The sequence below is a fragment of the Coregonus clupeaformis genome, chromosome 20 (genome assembly GCF_020615455.1).
Source record: "Coregonus clupeaformis isolate EN_2021a chromosome 20, ASM2061545v1, whole genome shotgun sequence".
Classification (NCBI taxonomy): domain Eukaryota; kingdom Metazoa; phylum Chordata; class Actinopteri; order Salmoniformes; family Salmonidae; genus Coregonus; species Coregonus clupeaformis.
Genome location: NC_059211.1, coordinates 20,854,756 through 20,877,594, shown reverse-complemented (window position 1 = coordinate 20,877,594; position 22,839 = coordinate 20,854,756). Strand labels below are relative to the sequence as shown.

At 46.7% G+C, this 22,839-nt stretch overlaps 1 protein-coding gene across 2 annotated transcripts in view; it reads right to left on the bottom strand.

The window, feature by feature from the left end:
* Window positions 1–22,839, bottom strand: part of LOC121534086 (DENN domain-containing protein 1B) — a 191,824-nt gene that overhangs the window by 27,605 nt on the left and 141,380 nt on the right. For both annotated transcript variants that reach the window (XM_041840540.2, XM_041840541.2), the window contains 2 exons: window positions 14,725–14,850; window positions 10,469–10,570 (listed from right to left, as the gene is read on the bottom strand). In XM_041840540.2, coding sequence (XP_041696474.2) covers window positions 10,469–10,570; window positions 14,725–14,850 — 228 coding nt within the window. The remainder of the gene's footprint in view (window positions 1–10,468; window positions 10,571–14,724; window positions 14,851–22,839) is intronic.

The following is a 22,839-nucleotide window of genomic DNA, read 5'->3' as shown; positions in this document are numbered from 1 at the left end:
GGACTTTAAAAGGAGAACAGGACTTTAAAAGAAGAACAGGACTTGAACAGGAGAACAGGACTTTAACAGGAGAACAGGACTTTAACAGGAGAACAGGACTTTAAAAGAAGAACAGGACTTGAACAGGAGAACAGGACTTGAACAGGACTTTAAAAGAAGAACTTTAACAGGAGAACAGGACTTTAAAAGAAGAACAAGACTTGAACAGGAGAACAGGACTTGAACAGGAGAACAGGACTTAAAAAAAGAACTTTAACAGGAGAACAGGACTTTAAATGAAGAACTTTAACAGGAGAACAGGACTTTAAAAGGAGAACAGGACTTTAAAAGGAGAACAAGACTTGAACAGGAGAACAGGACTTGAACAGGAGAACAGGACTTGAACAGGACTTTAAAAGAATAACTTTAACAGGAGAACAGGACTTTAAAAGAATAACTTTAACAGAGAACAGGACTTTAAAAGAATAACTTTAACAGAGAACAGGACTTTAAAAAGGAGAACAGGACTTTAAGAGAAGAACAAGACTTGAACAGGAGAACAGGACTTGAACAGGAGAACAGGACTTGAACAGGAGAACAGGACTTTAAAATAAGAACTTTAACAGGAGAACAGGACTTTAAAAGAAGAACTTTAACAGGAGAACAGGACTTTAACAGGAGAACAGGACTTGAACAGTAGAACAGGACTTGAACAGGAGAACAGGACTTGAACAGGAGAACAGGACTTGAACAGGACTTTAAAAGAAGAACTTTAACAGGAGAACAGGACTTTAAAAGAAGAACAAGACTTGAACAGGAGAACAGGACTTGAACAGGAGAACAGGACTTTAAAAGAAGAACTTTAACAGGAGAACAGGACTTTAAAAGAATAACTTTAACAGAGAACAGGACTTTAAAAGGAGAACAGGACTTTAAGAGAAGAACAAGACTTGAACAGGAGAACAGGACTTGAACAGGAGAACAGGACTTGAACAGGAGAACAGGACTTTAAAAGAAGAACTTTAACAGGAGAACAGGACTTTAACAGGAGAACAGGACTTGAACAGGAGAACAGGACTTGAACAGGAGAACAGGACTTGAACAGGAGAACAGGACTTGAACAGGAGAACAGGACTTGAACAGGACTTTAAAAGAAGAACTTTAACAGGAGAACAGGACTTTAAAAGAAGAACAAGACTTGAACAGGAGAACAGGACTTGAACAGGAGAACAGGACTTGAACAGGAGAACAGGACTTGAACAGGAGAACAGGACTTTAAAAGAAGAACTTTAACAGGAGAACAGGACTTTAAAAGAATAACTTTAACAGAGAACAGGACTTTAAAAGGAGAACAGGACTTTAAGAGAAGAACAAGACTTGAACAGGAGAACAGGACTTGAACAGGAGAACAGGACTTGAACAGGAGAACAGGACTTTAAAAGAAGAACTTTAACAGGAGAACAGAACTTTAACAGGAGAACAGGACTTTAACAGGAGAAAATGACTTTAACAGGAGAACAGGACTTTAACAGGAGAACAGGACTTGAACAGGAGAACAGGACTTGAACAGGACTTTAAAAGAAGAACTTTAACAGGAGAACAGGACTTTAAAAGAAGAACAAGACTTGAACAGGAGAACAGGACTTGAACAGGAGAACAGGACTTGAACAGGAGAACAGGACTTTAAAAGAAGAACTTTAACAGGAGAACAGGACTTTAAAAGAAGAACTTTAACAGAGAACAGGACTTTAAAAGGAGAACAGGACTTTAAGAGAAGAACAAGACTTGAACAGGAGAACAGGACTTGAACAGGAGAACAGGACTTGAACAGGAGAACAGGACTTGAACAGGAGAACAGGACTTTAAAAGAAGAAAATGACTTTAACAGGAGAACAGGACTTTAACAGGAGAAAATGACTTTAACAGGAGAACAGGACTTTAACAGGAGAACAGGACTTGAACAGGAGAACAGGACTTGAACAGGAGAACATGACTTGAACAGGACTTTAAAAGAAGAACAGTACTTGAACAGGAGAACAGGACTTGAACAGGAGAACATGACTTGAACAGGAGAACAGGACTTTAAAAGAAGAACTTTAACAGGAGAACATGACTTTAAATGAAGAACTTTAACAGGAGAACAGGACTTTAAAAGGAGAACAGGACTTTAAAAGAAGAACAAGACTTGAACAGGAGAACAGGACTTTAAAAGGAGAACAGGACTTTAAAAGAAGAACAGGACTTGAACAGGAGAACAGGACTTTAACAGGAGAACAGGACTTTAACAGGAGAACAGGACTTTAAAAGAAGAACAGGACTTGAACAGGAGAACAGGACTTGAACAGGACTTTAAAAGAAGAACTTTAACAGGAGAACAGGACTTTAAAAGAAGAACAAGACTTGAACAGGAGAACAGGACTTGAACAGGAGAACAGGACTTAAAAAAAGAACTTTAACAGGAGAACAGGACTTTAAATGAAGAACTTTAACAGGAGAACAGGACTTTAAAAGGAGAACAAGACTTGAACAGGAGAACAGGACTTGAACAGGAGAACAGGACTTGAACAGGACTTTAAAAGAAGAACTTTAACAGGAGAACAGGACTTTAAAAGAATAACTTTAACAGAGAACAGGACTTTAAAAGAATAACTTTAACAGAGAACAGGACTTTAAAAGGAGAACAGGACTTTAAGAGAAGAACAAGACTTGAACAGGAGAACAGGACTTGAACAGGAGAACAGGACTTGAACAGGAGAACAGGACTTTAAAATAAGAACTTTAACAGGAGAACAGGACTTTAAAAGAAGAACTTTAACAGGAGAACAGGACTTTAACAGGAGAACAGGACTTGAACAGGAGAACAGGACTTGAACAGGAGAACAGGACTTGAACAGGAGAACAGGACTTGAACAGGACTTTAAAAGAAGAACTTTAACAGGAGAACAGGACTTTAAAAGAAGAACAAGACTTGAACAGGAGAACAGGACTTGAACAGGAGAACAGGACTTTAAAAGAAGAACTTTAACAGGAGAACAGGACTTTAAAAGAATAACTTTAACAGAGAACAGGACTTTAAAAGGAGAACAGGACTTTAAGAGAAGAACAAGACTTGAACAGGAGAACAGGACTTGAACAGGAGAACAGGACTTGAACAGGAGAACAGGACTTTAAAATAAGAACTTTAACAGGAGAACAGGACTTTAAAAGAAGAACTTTAACAGGAGAACAGGACTTTAACAGGAGAACAGGACTTGAACAGGAGAACAGGACTTGAACAGGAGAACAGGACTTGAACAGGAGAACAGGACTTGAACAGGAGAACAGGACTTGAACAGGACTTTAAAAGAAGAACTTTAACAGGAGAACAGGACTTTAAAAGAAGAACAAGACTTGAACAGGAGAACAGGACTTGAACAGGAGAACAGGACTTGAACAGGAGAACAGGACTTGAACAGGAGAACAGGACTTTAAAAGAAGAACTTTAACAGGAGAACAGGACTTTAAAAGAATAACTTTAACAGAGAACAGGACTTTAAAAGGAGAACAGGACTTTAAGAGAAGAACAAGACTTGAACAGGAGAACAGGACTTGAACAGGAGAACAGGACTTGAACAGGAGAACAGGACTTTAAAAGAAGAACTTTAACAGGAGAACAGAACTTTAACAGGAGAACAGGACTTTAACAGGAGAAAATGACTTTAACAGGAGAACAGGACTTTAACAGGAGAACAGGACTTGAACAGGAGAACAGGACTTGAACAGGACTTTAAAAGAAGAACTTTAACAGGAGAACAGGACTTTAAAAGAAGAACAAGACTTGAACAGGAGAACAGGACTTGAACAGGAGAACAGGACTTGAACAGGAGAACAGGACTTTAAAAGAAGAACTTTAACAGGAGAACAGGACTTTAAAAGAAGAACTTTAACAGAGAACAGGACTTTAAAAGGAGAACAGGACTTTAAGAGAAGAACAAGACTTGAACAGGAGAACAGGACTTGAACAGGAGAACAGGACTTGAACAGGAGAACAGGACTTGAACAGGAGAACAGGACTTTAAAAGAAGAAAATGACTTTAACAGGAGAACAGGACTTTAACAGGAGAAAATGACTTTAACAGGAGAACAGGACTTTAACAGGAGAACAGGACTTGAACAGGAGAACAGGACTTGAACAGGAGAACATGACTTGAACAGGACTTTAAAAGAAGAACAGGACTTGAACAGGAGAACAGGACTTGAACAGGAGAACATGACTTGAACAGGAGAACAGGACTTTAAAAGAAGAACTTTAACAGGAGAACATGACTTTAAATGAAGAACTTTAACAGGAGAACAGGACTTTAAAAGGAGAACAGGACTTTAAAAGAAGAACAAGACTTGAACAGGAGAACAGGACTTGAACAGGAGAACAGGACTTGAACAGGAGAACAGGACTTTAAAAGAAGAACTTTAACAGAGAACAGGACTTTAAAAGGAGAACAGGACTTTAAGAGAAGAACAAGACTTGAACAGGAGAACAGGACTTGAACAGGAGAACAGGACTTGAACAGGAGAACAGGACTTTAAAAGAAGAAAATGACTTTAACAGGAGAACAGGACTTTAAAAGGAGAAAATGACTTTAACAGGAGAACAGGACTTCAACAGGAGAACAGGACTTGAACAGGACTTTAACAGGAGAACAGGACTTGAACAGGAGAACAGGACTTGAACAGGAGAACATGACTTGAACAGGACTTTGTTCTTCAAACAAAGTCAACACAGTGGCCAGTGCTAGCTACCCAACACGACCAGCTAACAGTACTGTAGTAGCTAACTACAATATACTTGTCCTAGCTAGCCAACGTTTAATCATTGCTGCATCATGAAAGGAACTTGACACAGACACGAATGATCTGTTTAGTGTGTTATCACACTATTGGTGGTTTGTTGTGACCAAGTGTTGGTGCTAAACGGTGTGTTATTGTTATTGGATGCTAGCTTGCTAGTTAGCTATGGTGTCATAGTTAGCTAGCTGAATAAAGTGGGTTGAGTCTATTCCTTTAAACATTGAACCGCTGTGGTTCACAACAATTCTGATTTCTAAAGGTGGAAGTTGGGAGAGTTTTTGTTCGGGTGGTTCAGTGAAACAATTTTAGTTTCTGAGGTAGAAGTTTTTGGTGAGGGAGGCCCTGCTCTCTCCTCTCCCAGATGCTTAGCTCATTTCATTCCGATCTCCTCTGCATTTTTGTAGCCATTTGCTACAGCCTGTCAACTATGCCTCTGCCTATCCCTGTTCTCTCCTCTCTGCACAGGCTACACAAACGCACCACACCGCGTGGCTGCTGCCTCTCTAACCTGGTGGTCCCTGCACGCACCACCCACGTGGAGTTCCAGGTCGCAGGCAGCCTCTGGAACTGCCGTTCTGCTGCCAACAAAGCTGACTTCATCCCAGCCTATGCCAACCTCCAGTCCCTCGACTTCCTGGCGCTGACGGAAACATGGACCACCACTGAAAACACTGCTACTCCTACTGCTCTCTCCTCGTCTGACCATGTGTTCTCGCATACCCCGAGAGCATCTGGTCAGAGGGGTGGTGGTACAGGAATCCTCATCTCTCCCAAGTGGACATTCTCAATTTTTCCCCTAACCCATCTGTCTATCTCCTCATTTGAATTCCATGCTGTCACAGTCACTAGCCCATTTAAGCTTAATATCCTTGTCATCTATCGCCCTCCAGGTTCCCTTGGAGAGTTCATCAATGAGCTTGACGCCTTGATAAGTTCCTTCCCTGAGGATGGCTCACCCCTCACAGTTTTGGGGGATTTCAACCTCCCTATGTCCACATTTGACTCATTTCTCTCTGCCTCCTTCTTTCCACTCCTCTCCTCTTTTGACCTCACCCTCTCACCGTCCCCCCTACTCACAAGGCAGGCAATACGCTTGACCTCATCTTCACTAGATGCTGCTCCTCTACTAATCTCACTGCAACTCCCCTCCATGTCTCCGACCACTACTTTGTTTCCTTTTCTCTCTCGCTCTCCTCCCACACTACTCACTCTGCCCCTACACAGATGGTAATGCGCCGCCGCAACCTTCGCTCTCTCTCTCCCACTACTCTCTCCTCTTCCATCCTATCATCTCTTCCCCTCTGCTCAATCCTTCTCCCTCCAATCTCCTGATTCTGCCTCCTCAACCCTCCTCTCCTCCCTTTCTGCATCCTTTGACTCTCTGTGTCCCCTATCCTCCCGGCCGGCTCGGTCCTCCCCTCCAGCTCCGTGGCTTGATGACTCATTGCGAGCTCACAGAACAGAGCTCCGGGCAGCGGAGTGGAAATGGAAGAAAACTAAACTCCCCGCCCGACCTGGCATCTTTTCACTCCCTCCTCTCTACATTTTCTTCATCTGTTTCTGCTGCTAAGGCCACCTTCTACCACTCTAAATTCCAAGCATCTGCCTCTAACCCTAGGAAGCTCTTTGCCACATTTTCCTCCCTCCTGAATCCTCCCCCCCTCCTCTCTCTCTGTGGATGACTTCGTCAACCACTTTGAAAAGAAGGTTGACGACATCCGATCCTCGTTTGTTAAGTCTAATGACACTGCTGGTCCTGCTCACACTGCCCCTACCCTATGCTTTGACTTCTTTCTCCCCTCTCTCTCCAGATAAAATCCTGCGACTTGTGACTGCAGGCCGCCCAACAACCTGCCCGCTTGACCCCATCCCCTCCTCCCTTCTCCAGACCATCTCCGGTGACCTTCTCCCCTACCTCACCTCGCTGATCAACTCATCCTTGACCGCTGGCCATGTCCCTTCCGTCTTCAAGAGAGCGAGAGTTGCTCCCCTTCTCAAAAAACCAACACTCGACCCCACTGATGTCAACAACTACAGACCAGTATCCCTTCTTTCTTTTCTTTCCAAAACTATTGAGCGTGCCGTCTTTAGCCAACTCTCTTGCTATCTCTCTCAGAATGACCTTCTTGATCCAAACCAATCAGGTTTCAGGACTGGTCATTCAACTGAGACTGCTCTTCTCTGTGTCACGGAGACTCTCCGCACTGCTAAAGCTAACTCTCTCTCCTCTGCTCTTGTCCTTCTAGACCTGTCTGCTGCCTTTGATACTGTGAACCATCAGATCCTCCTCTCCACCCTCTCCGAGCTGGGCATCTCCGGCGCGGCTCACTCCTGGATTGCGTCCTACCTGACCGGTCGCTCCTACCAAGTGGCGTGGCGAGAAGCTGTCTCCGCACCACGTGCTCTCACCACTGGTGTCCCCCAGGGCTCAGTTCTAGGCCCTCTCCTTTTCTCCCTATACACCAAGTCACTTGGCTCTGTCATATCCTCACATGGCCTTTCCTATCATTGCTACGCTGACGATACACAACTAATCTTCTCCTTTCCCCCTTCTGATAACCAGGTGGCGAATCGCATCTCTGCATGTCTGGCAGACATATCAGTATGGATGACGGATCACCACCTCAAGCTGAACCCTGGCAAGACGGAGCTGCTCTTCCTCCCGGGGAAGGACTGCCCGTTCCATGATCTCGCCATTACGGTTGACAACTCCGCTGTGTCCTCCTCCCAGAGTGCGAAGAGCCTAGGCGTGACCCTGGACAACACCCTGTCGTTCTCCGCCAACATCAAGGCGATGTCCCGCTCCTGCAGGTTCATGCTCTACAACATTCGGAGAGTACGACCCTGCCTTACACAGGAAGCGGCACAGGTCCTAATCCAGGCACTTGTCATCTCCCGTCTGGACTACTGCAACTCGCTGTTGGCTGGCCTCCCTGCCTGTGCCATTAAACCCCTACAACTCATCCAGAATGCCGCAGCCCGTCTGGTGTTCAACCTTCCCAAGTTCTCTCACGTCACCCCCCTCCTCCGCACACTCCACTGGCTTCCAGTTGAAGCTCGCATCCGCTACAAGACCATGGTGCTTGCCTATGGAGCAGTGAGGGGAACGGCACCTCTGTACCTTCAGGCTCTGATCAGTCCCTACACCCAAACGAGGGCATTGCGTTCATCCACCTCTGGCCTGCTGGCTCCCCTTCCTCTGCGGAAGCATAGCTCCCGCTCAGCCCAGTCAAAACTGTTCGCTGCTCTGGCACCCCAATGGTGGAACAAGCTCCCTCACGACGCCAGGACAGCGGAGTCACTCACCACCTTCCGGAGACATTTGAAACCCCACCTCTTTAAGGAATACCTGGGATAGGATAAAGTAATCCTTCTACCCCCCCAAATTGTAAAGTGGTTATCCCACTGGCTATAGGGTGAACGCACCAATTTGTGAGTCGCTCTGGCTAAGAGCGTCTGCTAAATGACGTTAATGTGCCCTTGAGCAAGGCACTTAACCCTAATTGCTCCTGTAAGTCGCTCTGGATAAGAGCGTCTGCTAAATGACTAAAATGTAAAAATGTAATAAATGTAAAAGAAGAACAGGACTTGAACAGGAGAATATGACTTGAACAGGAGAACATGACTTGAACAGGAGAACAGGACTTTAAAAGAAGAACTTTAACAGGAGAACATGACTTTAAATGAAGAACTTTAACAGGAGAACAGGACTTTAAAAGGAGAACAGGACTTTAAAAGAAGAACAAGACTTGAACAGGAGAACAGGACTTGAACAGGAGAACAGGACTTGAACAGGAGAACAGGACTTTAAAAGAAGAACTTTAACAGAGAACAGGACTTTAAAAGGAGAACAGGACTTTAAGAGAAGAACAAGACTTGAACAGGAGAACAGGACTTGAACATGAGAACAGGACTTGAACAGGAGAACAGGACTTTAAAAGAAGAAAATGACTTTAACAGGAGAACAGGACTTTAAATGAAGAACTTTAACAGGAGAACAGGACTTTAAATGAAGAACTTTAACAGGAGAACAGGACTTTAACAGGAGAAAAGGACTTTAACAGGAGAACAGGACTTGAACAGGAGAACAGGACTTGAACAGGACTTCAACAGGAGAACAGGACTTTAACAGGAGAACAGGACTTGAACAGGAGAACAGGACTTTAAAAGAAGAACAGGACTTTAACAGGAGAACAGGACTTGAACAGGAGAACAGGACTTGAACAGGAGAACAGGACTTTAAAAGAAGAACAGGACTTGAACAGGAGAACAGGATTTGAACAGGAGAACATGACTTTAAAAGAAGAACAGGACTTTAACAGGAGAACAGGACTCGAAGAGGACTTTAACAGGAGAACAGGACTTGAACAGGAGAACAGGACTTGAACAGGACTTTAAAAGGAGAACAGGACTTGAACAGGAGAACAGGACTTGAACAGGAGAACAGGACTTGAACAGGACTTGAACAGGAGAACAGGACATTAACAGGAGAACAGGACTTTAACAGGAGATCAGGACTTGAACAGGAGAACAGGACTTTAAAAGAAGAACTTTAACAGGAGAACAGGACTTTAACAGGAGAAAATGACTTCAACAGGAGAACAGGACTTTAACAGGACTTTAACAGGACTTTAACAGGAGAACAGGACTTTAACAGGAGAACCAGACTTTAACAGGGAGGAAGAGAAGATATAAAGTGTCTCCATCGCCACGCTAGAGAGGAGGAGAGATAACTGCTGAAGCTCATCCCTATGCTACCGCACAGACAGGAGCATAGAGGGAGGGGGGATGGAGGGAAAGAGGGGGGAGAGAGGGAGAGAAGGAGGGAGGGAGGGAGGTGTCCTTGAACTGTCGGTGGGTTGCTATCTGTGCTGCCGGGGTAAGTTATGGACGATGGACAGAGAGAGAGAGACAGAGAGAGAGAGAGAGCGAGAGAGAGAGAGAGACAGAGAGAGACCGAGAGAGACAGAGAGAGCGAGCGAGAGAGCGAGAGACAGAAAGCGAGAGAGCGAGAGACAGAAAGAGAGAGAAAGAGCGAGACAGAGAGAAAGAGAGAGAGACATAGAGAAAGAGAGACAGAGAGAGAGAGACAGAGAAAGAGAGACAGAGAGACAGAGAAAGAGACAGAGAAAGACAGAGAAAGACAGAGAAAGAGACAGACAGAGAGAGAGAGAGAGAGAGAGAGAGAGAGAGAGAGAGAGAGAGAGAGAGAGAGAGAGAGAGAGAGAGAGAGCGAGAGAGAGAGAGAGAGAGAGAGAGAGAGAGAGAGAGAGACAGAGGGAAAATGAGAGAGAGAGAGAGAAAGAGAAGGGAGAGTCCGAAACAAAGAGCTGATTAAAGAAGCTCTCTGCTAGGGATAAATCAACAACAACTTATGAGGGCTGGGGAGGAACAGTCTAACTGTGGTGGGGTGAAAAGGGAATGTTTATAGGACTGTGTGGGCTTTGAAAGTAGATCTATTAATAGTTTATATGTTTCCTAATCAAGGAGTAAAGGTATCCTGGGTGCATTTTTGTCTGTGGTTGTTGGTTTGAAGAAAAGTGATCGAAAGAGCTTTCAGTTTAATCAAAGGCTTACATAATTCCTGTTATTTTACAGTTATTAGGAAGGAATGCTCATGGTTCTGGAATGGAGGGCAGCACACACCCACCCCCAGTGTTACCTGTTTGAAGAGCTGCAGGTTGACGGCCATCTCCAGGAAGTGTTTCATGGTGCTGGACCGGTGAGCCACAAAACTCTCCTCGCAGAACGTGATTGGTTCACCCTGACCAGGAACAGGAGGAGAGAAGAAGATCAGAACCAGACAGTTAGAACCAGATAACCAGACATTTACCTTTTATATTCTATGGTTGAATACTTTTAAAACATCACATTACTGATCTCATAAAGGACCACAGAAATTCAGTTGACCATCCATTTCTACCACTTAGATATTTTCTGCCCTCCAAAACGTAGTAACTTCAGGTAATTCAGTTTCTCCTGTTAACACTCTCTTGCATCATTACAATTAGCTGAGAGCTACAGACATTGGATGACAACGTGGCTGCAGTGGTTCAAAATGAGCCTGCAGTGGTTTAAGTTGAGCCTGCAGTGGTTCAAAAGGAGCATGCAGTGGTTCAAAAGGAGCCTGCAGTGGTTCAAAAGGAGCCTGCAGTGGTTCAAAATGAGCCTGCAGTGGTTCAAAAGGCGCCTGCAGCGGTTCAAAAGGAGCCTGCAGCGGTTCAAAAGGAGCCTGCAGCGGTTCAAAAGGAGCCTGCAGTGGTTCAACATGCATGTTTTCTCATAATCTAATTTGCATGTGTATATTCTTCTACAGTTACTTTCATATTCTGGTGGAGAACCATGCTAGTGTTTGAGGCTATGAACACATTAGAACATGTTCACTACAGTACAGTATGTATATCTGGTCTTATTTTAGGTTTGGGTGGATAATGCTACATATTGCATCATGATTAGTTTATAGTTCTGTAACTTCAGATATAGTCAATCTAGAATGGTTTGTCTGGAAACAATAGAAGAGGAATGTGTGTCTCGGCTGATGGAACAATAAAGCACTATTGTATTTGAATAATGAAACATACTGTATTCCCTCCACCTCACCAGTCGTATTACTGCTGTGATGATAAATGACATTATATATATACATATATATACAGTGGGGAGAACAAGTATTTCATACACTGCTGATTTTGCAGGTTTTCCTTCTTACAAAGCATGTAGAGGTCTGTAATTTTTATCATAGGTACACTCCAACTGTGAGAGACGGAATCTAAAACAAATATCCAGAAAATCACATTGTATGATTTTTAAGTAATTAATTTGCATTTTTTTGCATGACATAAGTATTTGATCACCTACCAACCAGTAAGAATTCCGGCTCTCACAGACCTGTTAGTTTTTCTTTAAGAAGCACTCCTGTTCTCCACTCATTACCTGTATTAACTGCACCTGTTTGAACTCGTTACCTGTATAAAAGACAGCCGTCCACACACTCAATCAAACAGACTCCAACCTCTCCACAATGGCCAAGACCAGAGAGCTGTGTAAGGACATCAGGGATAAAATTGTAGACCTGCACAAGGCTGGGATGGGCTACAGGACAATAGGCAAGCAGCTTGGTGAGAAGGCAACAACTGTTGGCGCAATTATTAGAAAATGGAAGAAGTTCAAGATGATGGTCAATCACCCTCGGTCTGGGGCTCCATGCAAGATCTCACCTCGTGGGGCATCAATGATCATGAGGAAGGTGAGGGATCAGCCCAGAACTACACGGCAGGACCTGGTCAATGACCTGAAGAGAGCTGGGACCACAGTCTCAAAGAAAACCATTAGTAACACACTACGCCGTCATGGATTAAAATCCTGCAGCGCACGCAAGGTCCCCCTGCTCAAGCCAGCGCATGTCCAGCCCGTCAGAAGTTTGCCAATGACCATCTGGATGATCCAGAGGAGGAATGGGAGAAGGTCATGTGGTCTGATGAGACAAAAATATAGCTTTTTGGTCTAAACTCCACTCGCCGTGTTTGGAGGAAGAAGAAGGATGAGTACAACCCCAAGAACACCATCCCAACCGTGAAGCATGGAGGTGGAAACATCATTCTTTGGGGATGCTTTTCTGCAAAGGGGACAGGACGACTGCACCGATTGAGGGGAGGATGGATGGGGCCATGTATCGCGAGATCTTGGCCAACAACCTCCTTCCCTCAGTAAGAGCATTGAAGATGGGTCGTGGCTGGGTCTTCCAGCATGACAACGACCTGAAACACACAGCCAGGGCAACTAAGGAGTGGCTCCGTAAGAAGCATCTCAAGGTCCTGGAGTGGCCTAGCCAGTCTCCAGACCTGAACCCAATAGAAAATCTTTGGAGGGAGCTGATAGTCCGTATTGCCCAGCGACAGCCCCGAAACCTGAAGGATCTGGAGAAGGTCTGTATGGAGGAGTGGGCCAAAATCCCTGCTGCAGTGTGTGCAAACCTGAGTTGAAGTGTACCTATGATAAAAATTACAGACCTCTACATGCTTTGTAAGTAGGAAAACCTGCAAAATCGGCAGTGTATCAAATACGTGTTCTCCCCACTGTGTATATATATATATATATATATAGCCTATATTTCTAGAATCATAGCAGTGTGATTAACAGATATCTTCTCCTCCGTTTATTAATTTACAGCTCAGCAAGAGTTCGACAATGATCTTCCCCCAACCATCACACACACACGTTCTGTCAAAGCATATGGGCTCCAAAAACACATGGTTCAGTCAGGGGGGCTCCTATATTTAACTCAGAATGTGTGTATGTATGTATGTATGTATGTGTGTGTGTGCCCGTATGCGAGCAGGGATGTGGATGCGAGTGCGTGTGTGGAATCGTAGGCTTTTATCCAGATCCTATGGGGACTGGAGAGAAGGTGTGTTGTGAGTGGACATCACGGCACACACACTCTCCCTTCTCGCTCCGCTTTAAGTGTGTGTGTCTGAAGGGAGTCAGGCTGTGTGTTCATACTACTGTCTGTATACAGACAACACAGAGGCATCAATTATGGATCCCCACTCCAGGGCTCAACACCACCCAATTACCCTCAAAGCCTGTGAACAAAGGCCCTGCTATTTGACAAACACTACATGCTTTGTTCTGGTCTCAACTGGAGTATCTTGGAACAGAGAAGCAGAAAGAGAGAGAACTTTTCCGGGGTTTTAACCTAGAAAAGAAAAGGAAGAAGGTGTCTAAAAGAGAATGTCCTGACTCCTTCAGTGTCAGTGTTTCAGACCTTCATTCAACTCAAAACACATCTTCAATCTTCACTCAACTCAAAACACATCTTCAACCTTCACTCAACTCAAAACACATCTTCAACCTTCACTCAACTCAAAACACATCTTCAACCTTCACTCAGCGTTAAAAAAACACTTTTCATTTCACAAACGTACAGGTTTGTATCGAGGTTTACAGGTTTGTATCTAAGGGTAAGGGTGTAGGTTCTTACAGGTTTGTATCTAAGGGTTAGGGTGTAGGTTCTTACAGGTTTGTATCTAAGGGTTAGGGTGTAGGTTCTTACAGGTTTGTATCTAAGGGTTAGGGGTAGGTTCCTACAGGTTTGTATCTAAGGGTTAGGGTGTAGGTTCCTACAGGTTTGTATCTAAGGGTTAGGGTGTAGGTTCCTACAGGTTTGTATCTAAGGGTTAGGGTGTAGGTTCTTACAGGTTTGTATCTAAGGGTTAGGGTGTAGGTTCCTACAGGTTTGTATCTAAGGGTTAGGGTTAGGGTGTAGGTTCCTACAGGTTTGTATCTAAGGGTTAGGGTGTAGGTTCCTACAGGTTTGTATCTAAGGGTTAGGGTGTAGGTTCTTACAGGTTTGTATCTAAGGGTTAGGGTGTAGGTTCCTACAGGTTTGTATCTAAGGGTTAGGGTTAGGGTGTAGGTTCCTACAGGTTTGTATCTAAGGGTTAGGGTGTAGGTTCTTACAGGTTTGTATCTAAGGGTTAGGGTGTAGGTTCCTACAGGTTTGTATCTAAGGGTTAGGGTTAGGGTGTAGGTTCCTACAGGTTTGTATCTAAGGGTTAGGGTGTAGGTTCTTACAGGTTTGTATCTAAGGGTTAGGGTTAGGGTGTAGGTTCCTACAGGTTTGTATCTAAGGGTTAGGGTGTAGGTTCCTACAGGTTTGTATCTAAGGGTTAGGGTGTAGGTTCTTACAGGTTTGTATCTAAGGGTTAGGGTGTAGGTTCCTACAGGTTTGTATCTAAGGGTTAGGGTTAGGGTGTAGGTTCCTACAGGTTTGTATCTAAGGGTTAGGGTATAGGTTCTTACAGGTTTGTATCTAAGGGTTAGGGTGTAGGTTCCTACAGGTTTGTATCTAAGGGTTAGGGTTAGGGTGTAGGTTCCTACAGGTTTGTATCTAAGGGTTAGGGTGTAGGTTCTTACAGGTTTGTATCGGAGGGCGTCTCTGTAGGATCCAAACAGAGCAGCCTGAGCCCGGAGGAAGGACCTCGATACTCCACTTCCTGTTGCTGTCGACTGCTTCTTCAGCTTACTCTTCAGAGAGTGGACCTGAGAGAGAGAGAGACAGAGGGAGAGAGAGAAAGAGAGAGAGAGACAGAGGGAGAGAGAGAAAGAAAGAGAGGGGGAGGGAGGGTGGAGAGGGAGAGAGAGGGGGGAGAGGGAGAGAGAGAGGGGGGAGAGGGAGAGAGAGAGCGAGAGAGAGGGGGGAGGGAGAGAGAGGGGTGAAGAGTCACATTTACAGGTCAGCCCAGAAAAAGAAAGAAAGAAAGAAGAAAGAAAAGCTTCCATCCTTCCTCCTTCCTACAAGCTGTTCTGTTGTGCTGCAGAGAGGGGGGTGGGGGAGATGTGGAGAGAGAGAGGAGGAGGAGAGAGGAGAGGGGGTGGGGGGAGATGTGGAGGAGAGAGGAGGAGGAGAGAGGAGAGGGGGGTGGGGAGATGAGGAGAAGAGAGGAGGGGGAGACAGGGAGGAGAAAGGAGAGGGGGAGATGGGGAGGAGAGAGGAGGAGGAGGAGAGAGTAGAGGGGGTGGGGGAGATGGGGAGGAAGGGGGTAGGGGGAGATGGGGAGGAGATGGGGTGGAGAGAGGAGAGAGGGAGATGGGGAGGAGAGAGGAGAGGGGGGTGGGGGAGATGGGGAGGAGAGAGGAGAGGGGGGTGGGGGAGAAGGGGGAGGAGAGCAGAGAGGGGGTGGGGGAGATGAGGAGAAGAGAGGAGAGGGGGAGACAGGGAGGAGAAAGGAGATGGGGGAGATGGGGAGGAGAGAGGGGTGGGGGGAGATGGGGGAGGAGAGAGAAGAGGGGGAGATGTGGGAGGAGAGAGGAGAGGGGGAGATGTGGAGGAGAGAGGAGGAGGAGAGAGTAGAGGGGGTGGGGAGATGGGGAGGAAGGGGGGTGGGGGAGATGGGGAGGAGATGGGGTGGAGAGAGGAGAGGGGGAGATGGGGAGGAGAGAGGAGAGGGGGTGGGGGAGATGGGGAGGAGAGAGGAGAGGGGGTGGGGGAGATGGGGAGGAGAGAGGAGAGGGGGTGGGGGAGATGGGGAGATGGGGGAGAAGAGAGAAGAAGGGAAGATGTGGAGGAGAGAGGAGAGGGGGAAGATGTGGAGGAGAGAGGATAGGGGGAGATGTGGAGGAGAGAGGATAGGGGAGATGGGGAGGAGAGAGGAGAGGGGAGATGGGGAGAGAGGAGGGGGAGAGAGGAGAGAGGGGGTGGGGGAGATGGGGGAGGAGAGGGGGTGGAGAGAGGAGAGGGGGCTGGGGGAGATGGGGAGAAAAGAGGAGAGGGAGATGGGGAGGAGAGAGGAGAGAGGAGAGGAGAGGAGAGGGGGGAGATGGAGAGGGGGGTGGGGGAGATGGGGATGAAAAGGGGGAGATGGGAGGAGAGGAGAGGGGGAGATGGGGAGAAGAGAGGAGAGGGGAGATGGGGAGAAGAGGAGAGGGGGAGATGGGGAGAAGAGGAGAGGGGGTGGGGGAGATGGGGAGGAGAGAGGAGAGGGGGTGGGGGAGATGGGGAGGAGAGAGGAGAGGGGGTGGGTAGATGGGGAGGAGAGCAGAGAAGGGGGTGGGGAGATGGGGAGGAGAGAGGAGAGGGGTGGGGGAGATGGGGAGGAGAGAGGAGAGGGGTGGGGGAGATGGGGAGATGGGGAGGAGGCGTAGAGGGGGGTGGGGGGAGATGGGGAGGAGAGAGGAGAGGGGGTTTGAAGATGGGGAGGAGAGCAGAGAGGGGGTGGGGGAGATGGGGAGGAGAGAGGAGAGTGGGAGATGGGGAGGAGAGAGGAGAGGGGGTAGATAGGGGGAGGAGAGAGGAGAGGGGGAGATGGGGGAGATGGGGATGAAAAGGGGGAGATGGGAGGAGAGAGGAGAGGGGGAGATGGGGAGGAGAGGAGAGTGGGTGGGGGAGATGGGGAGGAGAGAGGAGTGGGTGGGGGAGATGGGGAGGAGAGAGGAGAGGGGGTGGGGGAGATGGTGAGGAGAGAGGAGAGGGGGTTGGGGAGATGGGAGGAGAGAGGAGAGGGGTTGGGAGATGGGGATGAAAGGGGGAGATGGGAGGAGAGAGGAGAGGGGGAGATGGGGAGAAGAGAGGAGAGGGGGAGATGGGGAGAAGAGGAGAGGGGGGTGGGGGAGATGGGGAGGAGAGGGGGTTGGGGGAGATGGGAGGAGAGAGGAGAGGAGGTTGGGGGAGATGGGGAGGAGAGAGGAGAGGGGGGTTGGGGGAGATGGGGGAGGAGAGAGGAGAGGGGTTGGGGGAGATGGGAGGAGAGAGGAGAGGGGGTTGGGGGAGATGGGAGGAGAGAGGAGAGGGGGTTGGGGAGATGGGGATGAAAAGGGGGAGATGGGAGGAGAGAGGAGAGGGGGGAGATGGGGAGAAGAGAGGAGAGGGGGTGGGGAGATGGGGAGGAGAGGGGTTGGGGGAGATGGGAGGAGAGAGAGAGGGGGTTGGGGAGATGGGAGGAGAGAGGAGAGGGGGTTGGGGAGATGGGGATGAAAGGGGGAGATGGGAGGAGAGAGGAGAGGGGGAGATGGGGAGAAGAGAGGAGAGGGGGTTGGGGGAGATGGGAGGAGAGAGGAGAGGAGGTTGGGGGAGATGGGAGGAGAGAGGAGAGGAGGTTGGGGGAGATGGGGAGGAGAGAGGAGAGAGGGAACTGTACAGTAAGGAACAGTACAGTAAGGAACAGTACAGTAGGGAACAGTACAGTAGGGACCAGTACAAAACAGTACAGTAGGGTCCAGTACAGTAGGAAACAGTACAGTACAGTAGGGCAGGGTACAGTACAGTAAGGTACAGTAGGAAACAGTACAGTAGGAAACAGTACAGTACAGTAAGGAACAGTACAGTAGGGCGCAGTAGAGTAGGGTACAGTACAGTAGGGTAGAGTACAGTAGGAAACAGTACAGTAGGAAACAGTACAGTAGGGTGCAGTACAGTAAGGAACAGTACAGTAGGGTGCAGTACAGTAGGGTGCAGTACAGTAAGGAACAGTACAGTAGGGTAGAGTACAGTAGGGTAGAGTACAGTAGGAAACAGTACAGTAGGGTAGAGTACAGTAGGGTAGAGTACAGTAGGAAACAGTACAGTAGGGAAAAGTACAGTAGGAAACAGTACAGTAGGGAACAGTACAGTAGGGTACAGTACAGTAGGGTAGAGTACAGTAGGAAACAGTACAGTAGGGAACAGTACAGTAGGGAACAGTACAGTAAGGAACAGTACAGTAGGGAAGAGTACAGTAGGAAACAATACAGTAGGGAACAGCACAGTAGGGAACAGTACAGTAGGAAACAGTACAGTAGGGTAGAGTACAGTAGGGAACAGTACAGTAGGGAACAGAACAGTACAGTAAGGAACAGTACAGTAGGAAACAGTACAGTAGGGCAGGGTACAGTACAGTAAGGTACAGTAGGAAACAGTACAGTAGGGAACAGTACAGTACAGTAAGGTACAGTAAGGAACAGTACAGTAGGGTACAGTACAGTACATTTACATTACATTTTAGACATTTAGCAGACGCTCTTTTCCAGAGCGACTTACAGTTAGTGAATACATATCTTTTTATACTGGCCCCCCGTGGGAATCGAACCCACAACCCTGGCGTTGCAAACGCCATGCTCTATCAACTGAGCTTCATCCCTGCCGGCCATTCCCTCCCCTACCCTGGACGACGCTGGGCCAATTGTGCGCCGCCCATGAGTCTCCTGGTCGCGGCCGGCTGCGACAGAGCCTGGATTCGAACCAGGATCTCTAGTGGCACAGTTAGTACAGTAAGGTACAGTAAGGAACAGTACAGTAGGGAACAGAACAGTACAGTAGGGCAGGGTACAGTTCAGTAAGGTACACTAAGGAACAGTACAGTAGGGTGCAGTACAGTAAGGAACAGTACAGTAGGGTAGAGTACAGTAGGGTAGAGTACAGTAGGAAACAGTACAGTAGGGTAGAGTACAGTAGGGTAGAGTACAGTAGGAAACAGTACAGTAGGGAAAAGTACAGTAGGAAACAGTACAGTAGGGAACAGTACAGTAGGGTACAGTACAGTAGGGTAGAGTACAGTAGGAAACAGTACAGTAGGAAACAATACAGTAGGGAACAGTACAGTAGGGAACAGTACAGTAAGGAACAGTACAGTAGGGAAGAGTACAGTAGGAAACAATACAGTAGGGAACAGCACAGTAGGGAACAGTACAGTAGGAAACAGTACAGTAGGGTAGAGTACAGTAGGGAACAGTACAGTAGGGAACAGAACAGTACAGTAAGGAACAGTACAGTAGGAAACAGTACAGTAGGGCAGGGTACAGTACAGTAAGGTACAGTAGGAAACAGTACAGTAGGGAACAGTACAGTACAGTAAGGTACAGTAAGGAACAGTACAGTAGGGTACAGTACAGTACATTTACATTACATTTTAGACATTTAGCAGACGCTCTTTTCCAGAGCGACTTACAGTTAGTGAATACATATCTTTTTATACTGGCCCCCCGTGGGAATCGAACCCACAACCCTGGCGTTGCAAACGCCATGCTCTATCAGCTGAGCTACATCCCTGCCGGCCATTCCCTCCCCTACCCTGGACGACGCTGGGCCAATTGTGCGCCGCCCATGAGTCTCCTGGTCGCGGCCGGCTGCGACAGAGCCTGGATTCGAACCAGGATCTCTAGTGGCACAGTTAGTACAGTAAGGTACAGTAAGGAACAGTACAGTAGGGAACAGAACAGTACAGTAGGGCAGGGTACAGTTCAGTAAGGTACAGTAGGAAACAGTTCAGTACAGTAAGGTACAGTAAGGAACAGTACAGTAGGGAACAGTACAGTAAGGAACAGTACAGTAGGGTAGAGTACAGTAGGGTCCAGTCCAGTAAGGAACAGTACAGTAGGAAACAGTACAGTAGGGTAGAGTACAGTAGGGAACAGTACAGTAAGGAACAGTACAGTAAGGAACAGTACAGTAAGGAACAGTACAGTAAGGAACAGAACAGTACAGTAAGGAACAGTACAGTAGGAAACAGTACAGTAGGGCAGGGTACAGTACAGTAAGGTACAGTAGGAAACAGTACAGTACAGTAGGGAACAGTACAGTAGGGCACAGTACAGTAAGGAACAGAAAAGTACAGTAGGGCTCAGTACAGTAGGGTACAGTAGGGAAACAGTACAGTAGGGAACAGTACAGTAAGGCACAGTACAGTAGGGTACAGTACAGTACAGTAAGGTACAGTAAGGAACAGTACAGTAGGGAACAGAACAGTACAGTAAGGAACAGTACAGTAGGGAACAGTACAGTAAAGAACAGTACAGTAGGAAACAGTACAGTAGGGTGGAGTACAGTAGGGCAGAGTACAGTAAGGAACAGTACAGTAAGGAACAGTACAGTAGGGAACAGTACAGTAAGGAACAGTACAGTAAGGAACAGTACAGTAGGGTAGAGTACAGTAGGGTCCAGTACAGTAAGGAACAGTACAGTAGGAAACAGTACAGTAGGGTAGAGTACAGTAGGGAACAGTACAGTAAGGAACAGTACAGTAAGGAACAGAACAGTACAGTAAGGAACAGTACAGTAGGAAACAGTACAGTAGGGCATGGGTACAGTACAGTAAGGTACAGTAGGAAACAGTACAGTACAGTAGGGACCAGTACAGTAGGGCACAGTACAGTAGGGAACAGTACAGTAGGGAACAGAAAAGTACAGTAGGGACCAGTACAGTAGGGCTCAGTACAGTAGGGTACAGTAGGAAACAGTACAGTAGGGAACAGTACAGTAAGGCACAGTACAGTAGGGTACAGTACAGTACAGTAAGGTACAGTAAGGAACAGTACAGTAGGGTACAGTACAGTAGGGTACAGGACAGTACAGTAAGGAACAGTACAGTAGGGAACAGTACAGTAAAGAACAGTACAGTAGGAAACAGTACAGTAGGAAACAGTACAGTAGGGTAGAGTACAGTAGGGTACAGTACAGTAAGGAACAGTACAGTAAGGAACAGTACAGTAAGGAACAGAACAGTACAGTAAGGAACAGTACAGTAGGAAACAGTACAGTAGGGGAGGGTACAGTACAGTAAGGTACAGTAGGAAACAGTACAGTAGGGCACAGTACAGTAGGGAACAGAACAGTAGGGAACAGTACAGTAGGGCTCAGTACAGTAGGGTACAGTAGGAAACAGTACAGTAGGGAACAGTACAGTAAGGAACAGTACAGTAGGGCACAGTACAGTAGGGAACAGAACAGTACAGTAAGGAACAGTACAGTAAGGAACAGTACAGTAAGGAACAGAACAGTACAGTAAGGAACAGTACAGTAGGAAACAGTACAGTAGGGCAGGGTACAGTAGGGCTGAGTACAGTAGGGTACAGTAGGAAACAGTACAGTAGGGCAGAGTACAGTAGGGCTCAGTACAGTAGGGTACAGTAGGAAACAGTACAGTAGGGAACAGTACAGTAGGGAACAGTACAGTAAGGAACAGTACAGTAGGGAACAGTACAGTAGGGGACAGAACAGTACAGTAAGGAACAGTACAGTAGGAAACAGTACAGTAGGGTGGAGTACAGTAGGGAACAGTACAGTAAGGAACAGGAAAGTAAGGAACAGTACAGTAGGGAACAGTACAGTAAGGAACAGTACAGTAAGGAACAGTACAGTAGGGTAGAGTACAGTAGGGTCGAGTACAGTAAGGAACAGTACAGTAGGAAACAGTACAGTAAGGAACAGTACAGTAAGGAACAGTACAGTAAGGTACAGAACAGTACAGTAAGGAACAGTACAGTAGGAAACAGTACAGTAGGGCAGGGTACAGTACAGTAAGGTACAGTAGGAAACAGTACAGTACAGTAGGGAACAGTACAGTAGGGCACAGTACAGTAGGGAACAGAAAAGTACAGTAAGGTACAGTAAGGAACAGTACAGTAGGGAATAGTACAGTAAAGAACAGTACAGTAGGAAACAGTACAGTAGGAAACAGTACAGTAGGGTAGAGTACAGTAGGGTACAGTACAGTAAGGAACAGTACAGTAAGGAACAGAACAGTACAGTAAGGAACAGTACAGTAGGAAACAGTACAGTAGGGCAGGGTACAGTACAGTAAGGTACAGTAGGAAACAGTACAGTAGGGCACAGTACAGTAGGGAACAGTACAGTAGGGCTCAGTACAGTAGGGTACAGTAGGAAACAGTACAGTAGGGAACAGTACAGTAAGGAACAGTACAGTAGGGCACAGTACAGTAGGGAACAGAACAGTACAGTAAGGAACAGTACAGTAAGGAACAGTACAGTAAGGAACGGAACAGTACAGTAAGGGTCAGTACAGTAGGAAACAGTACAGTAGGGCAGGGTACAGTAGGGCTCAGTACAGTAGGGTACAGTAGGAAACAGTACAGTAGGGCAGAGTACAGTAGGGCTCAGTACAGTAGGGTACAGTAGGAAACAGTACAGTAGGAAACAGTACAGTAGGGAACAGTACAGTAGGGAACAGTACAGTAGGGGACAGTACAGTAGGGTACAGAACAGTACAGTAAGGAACAGTACAGTAGGGCTCAGTACAGTAGGGTACAGTACAGTAGGGAACAGAACAGTAAGGAACAGTACAGTAGGGAACATAACAGTACAGTAGGACACAGTACAGTAGGGAACAGTACAGTAAAGAACAGTACAGTAGGAAACAGTACAGTAGAGAACAGTACAGTAAGGCACAGTACAGTAGGAAACAGTCCAGTAGGGACCAGTACAGTAGGAAACAGTAGGAAACAGTCCAGTAGGGAACAGTACAGTAGGGTACAGTACAGTAAGGAACAGTACAGTAGGGTACAGTACAGTAGGGAACAGAACAGTACAGTAAGGAACAGTACAGTAAGGAACAGAACAGTACAGTAAGGAACAGTACAGTAGGAAACAGTACAGTAGGGCAGGGTACAGTACAGTGAGGTACAGCAGGAAACAGTACAGTAGGGAACAGTGCAGTAGGGAACAGAACAGTACAGTAGGGAACAGTACAGTAGGGCTCAGTACAGTAGGGTACAGTAGGAAACAGTACAGTAGGGAACAGTACAGTAGGGAACAGTACAGTA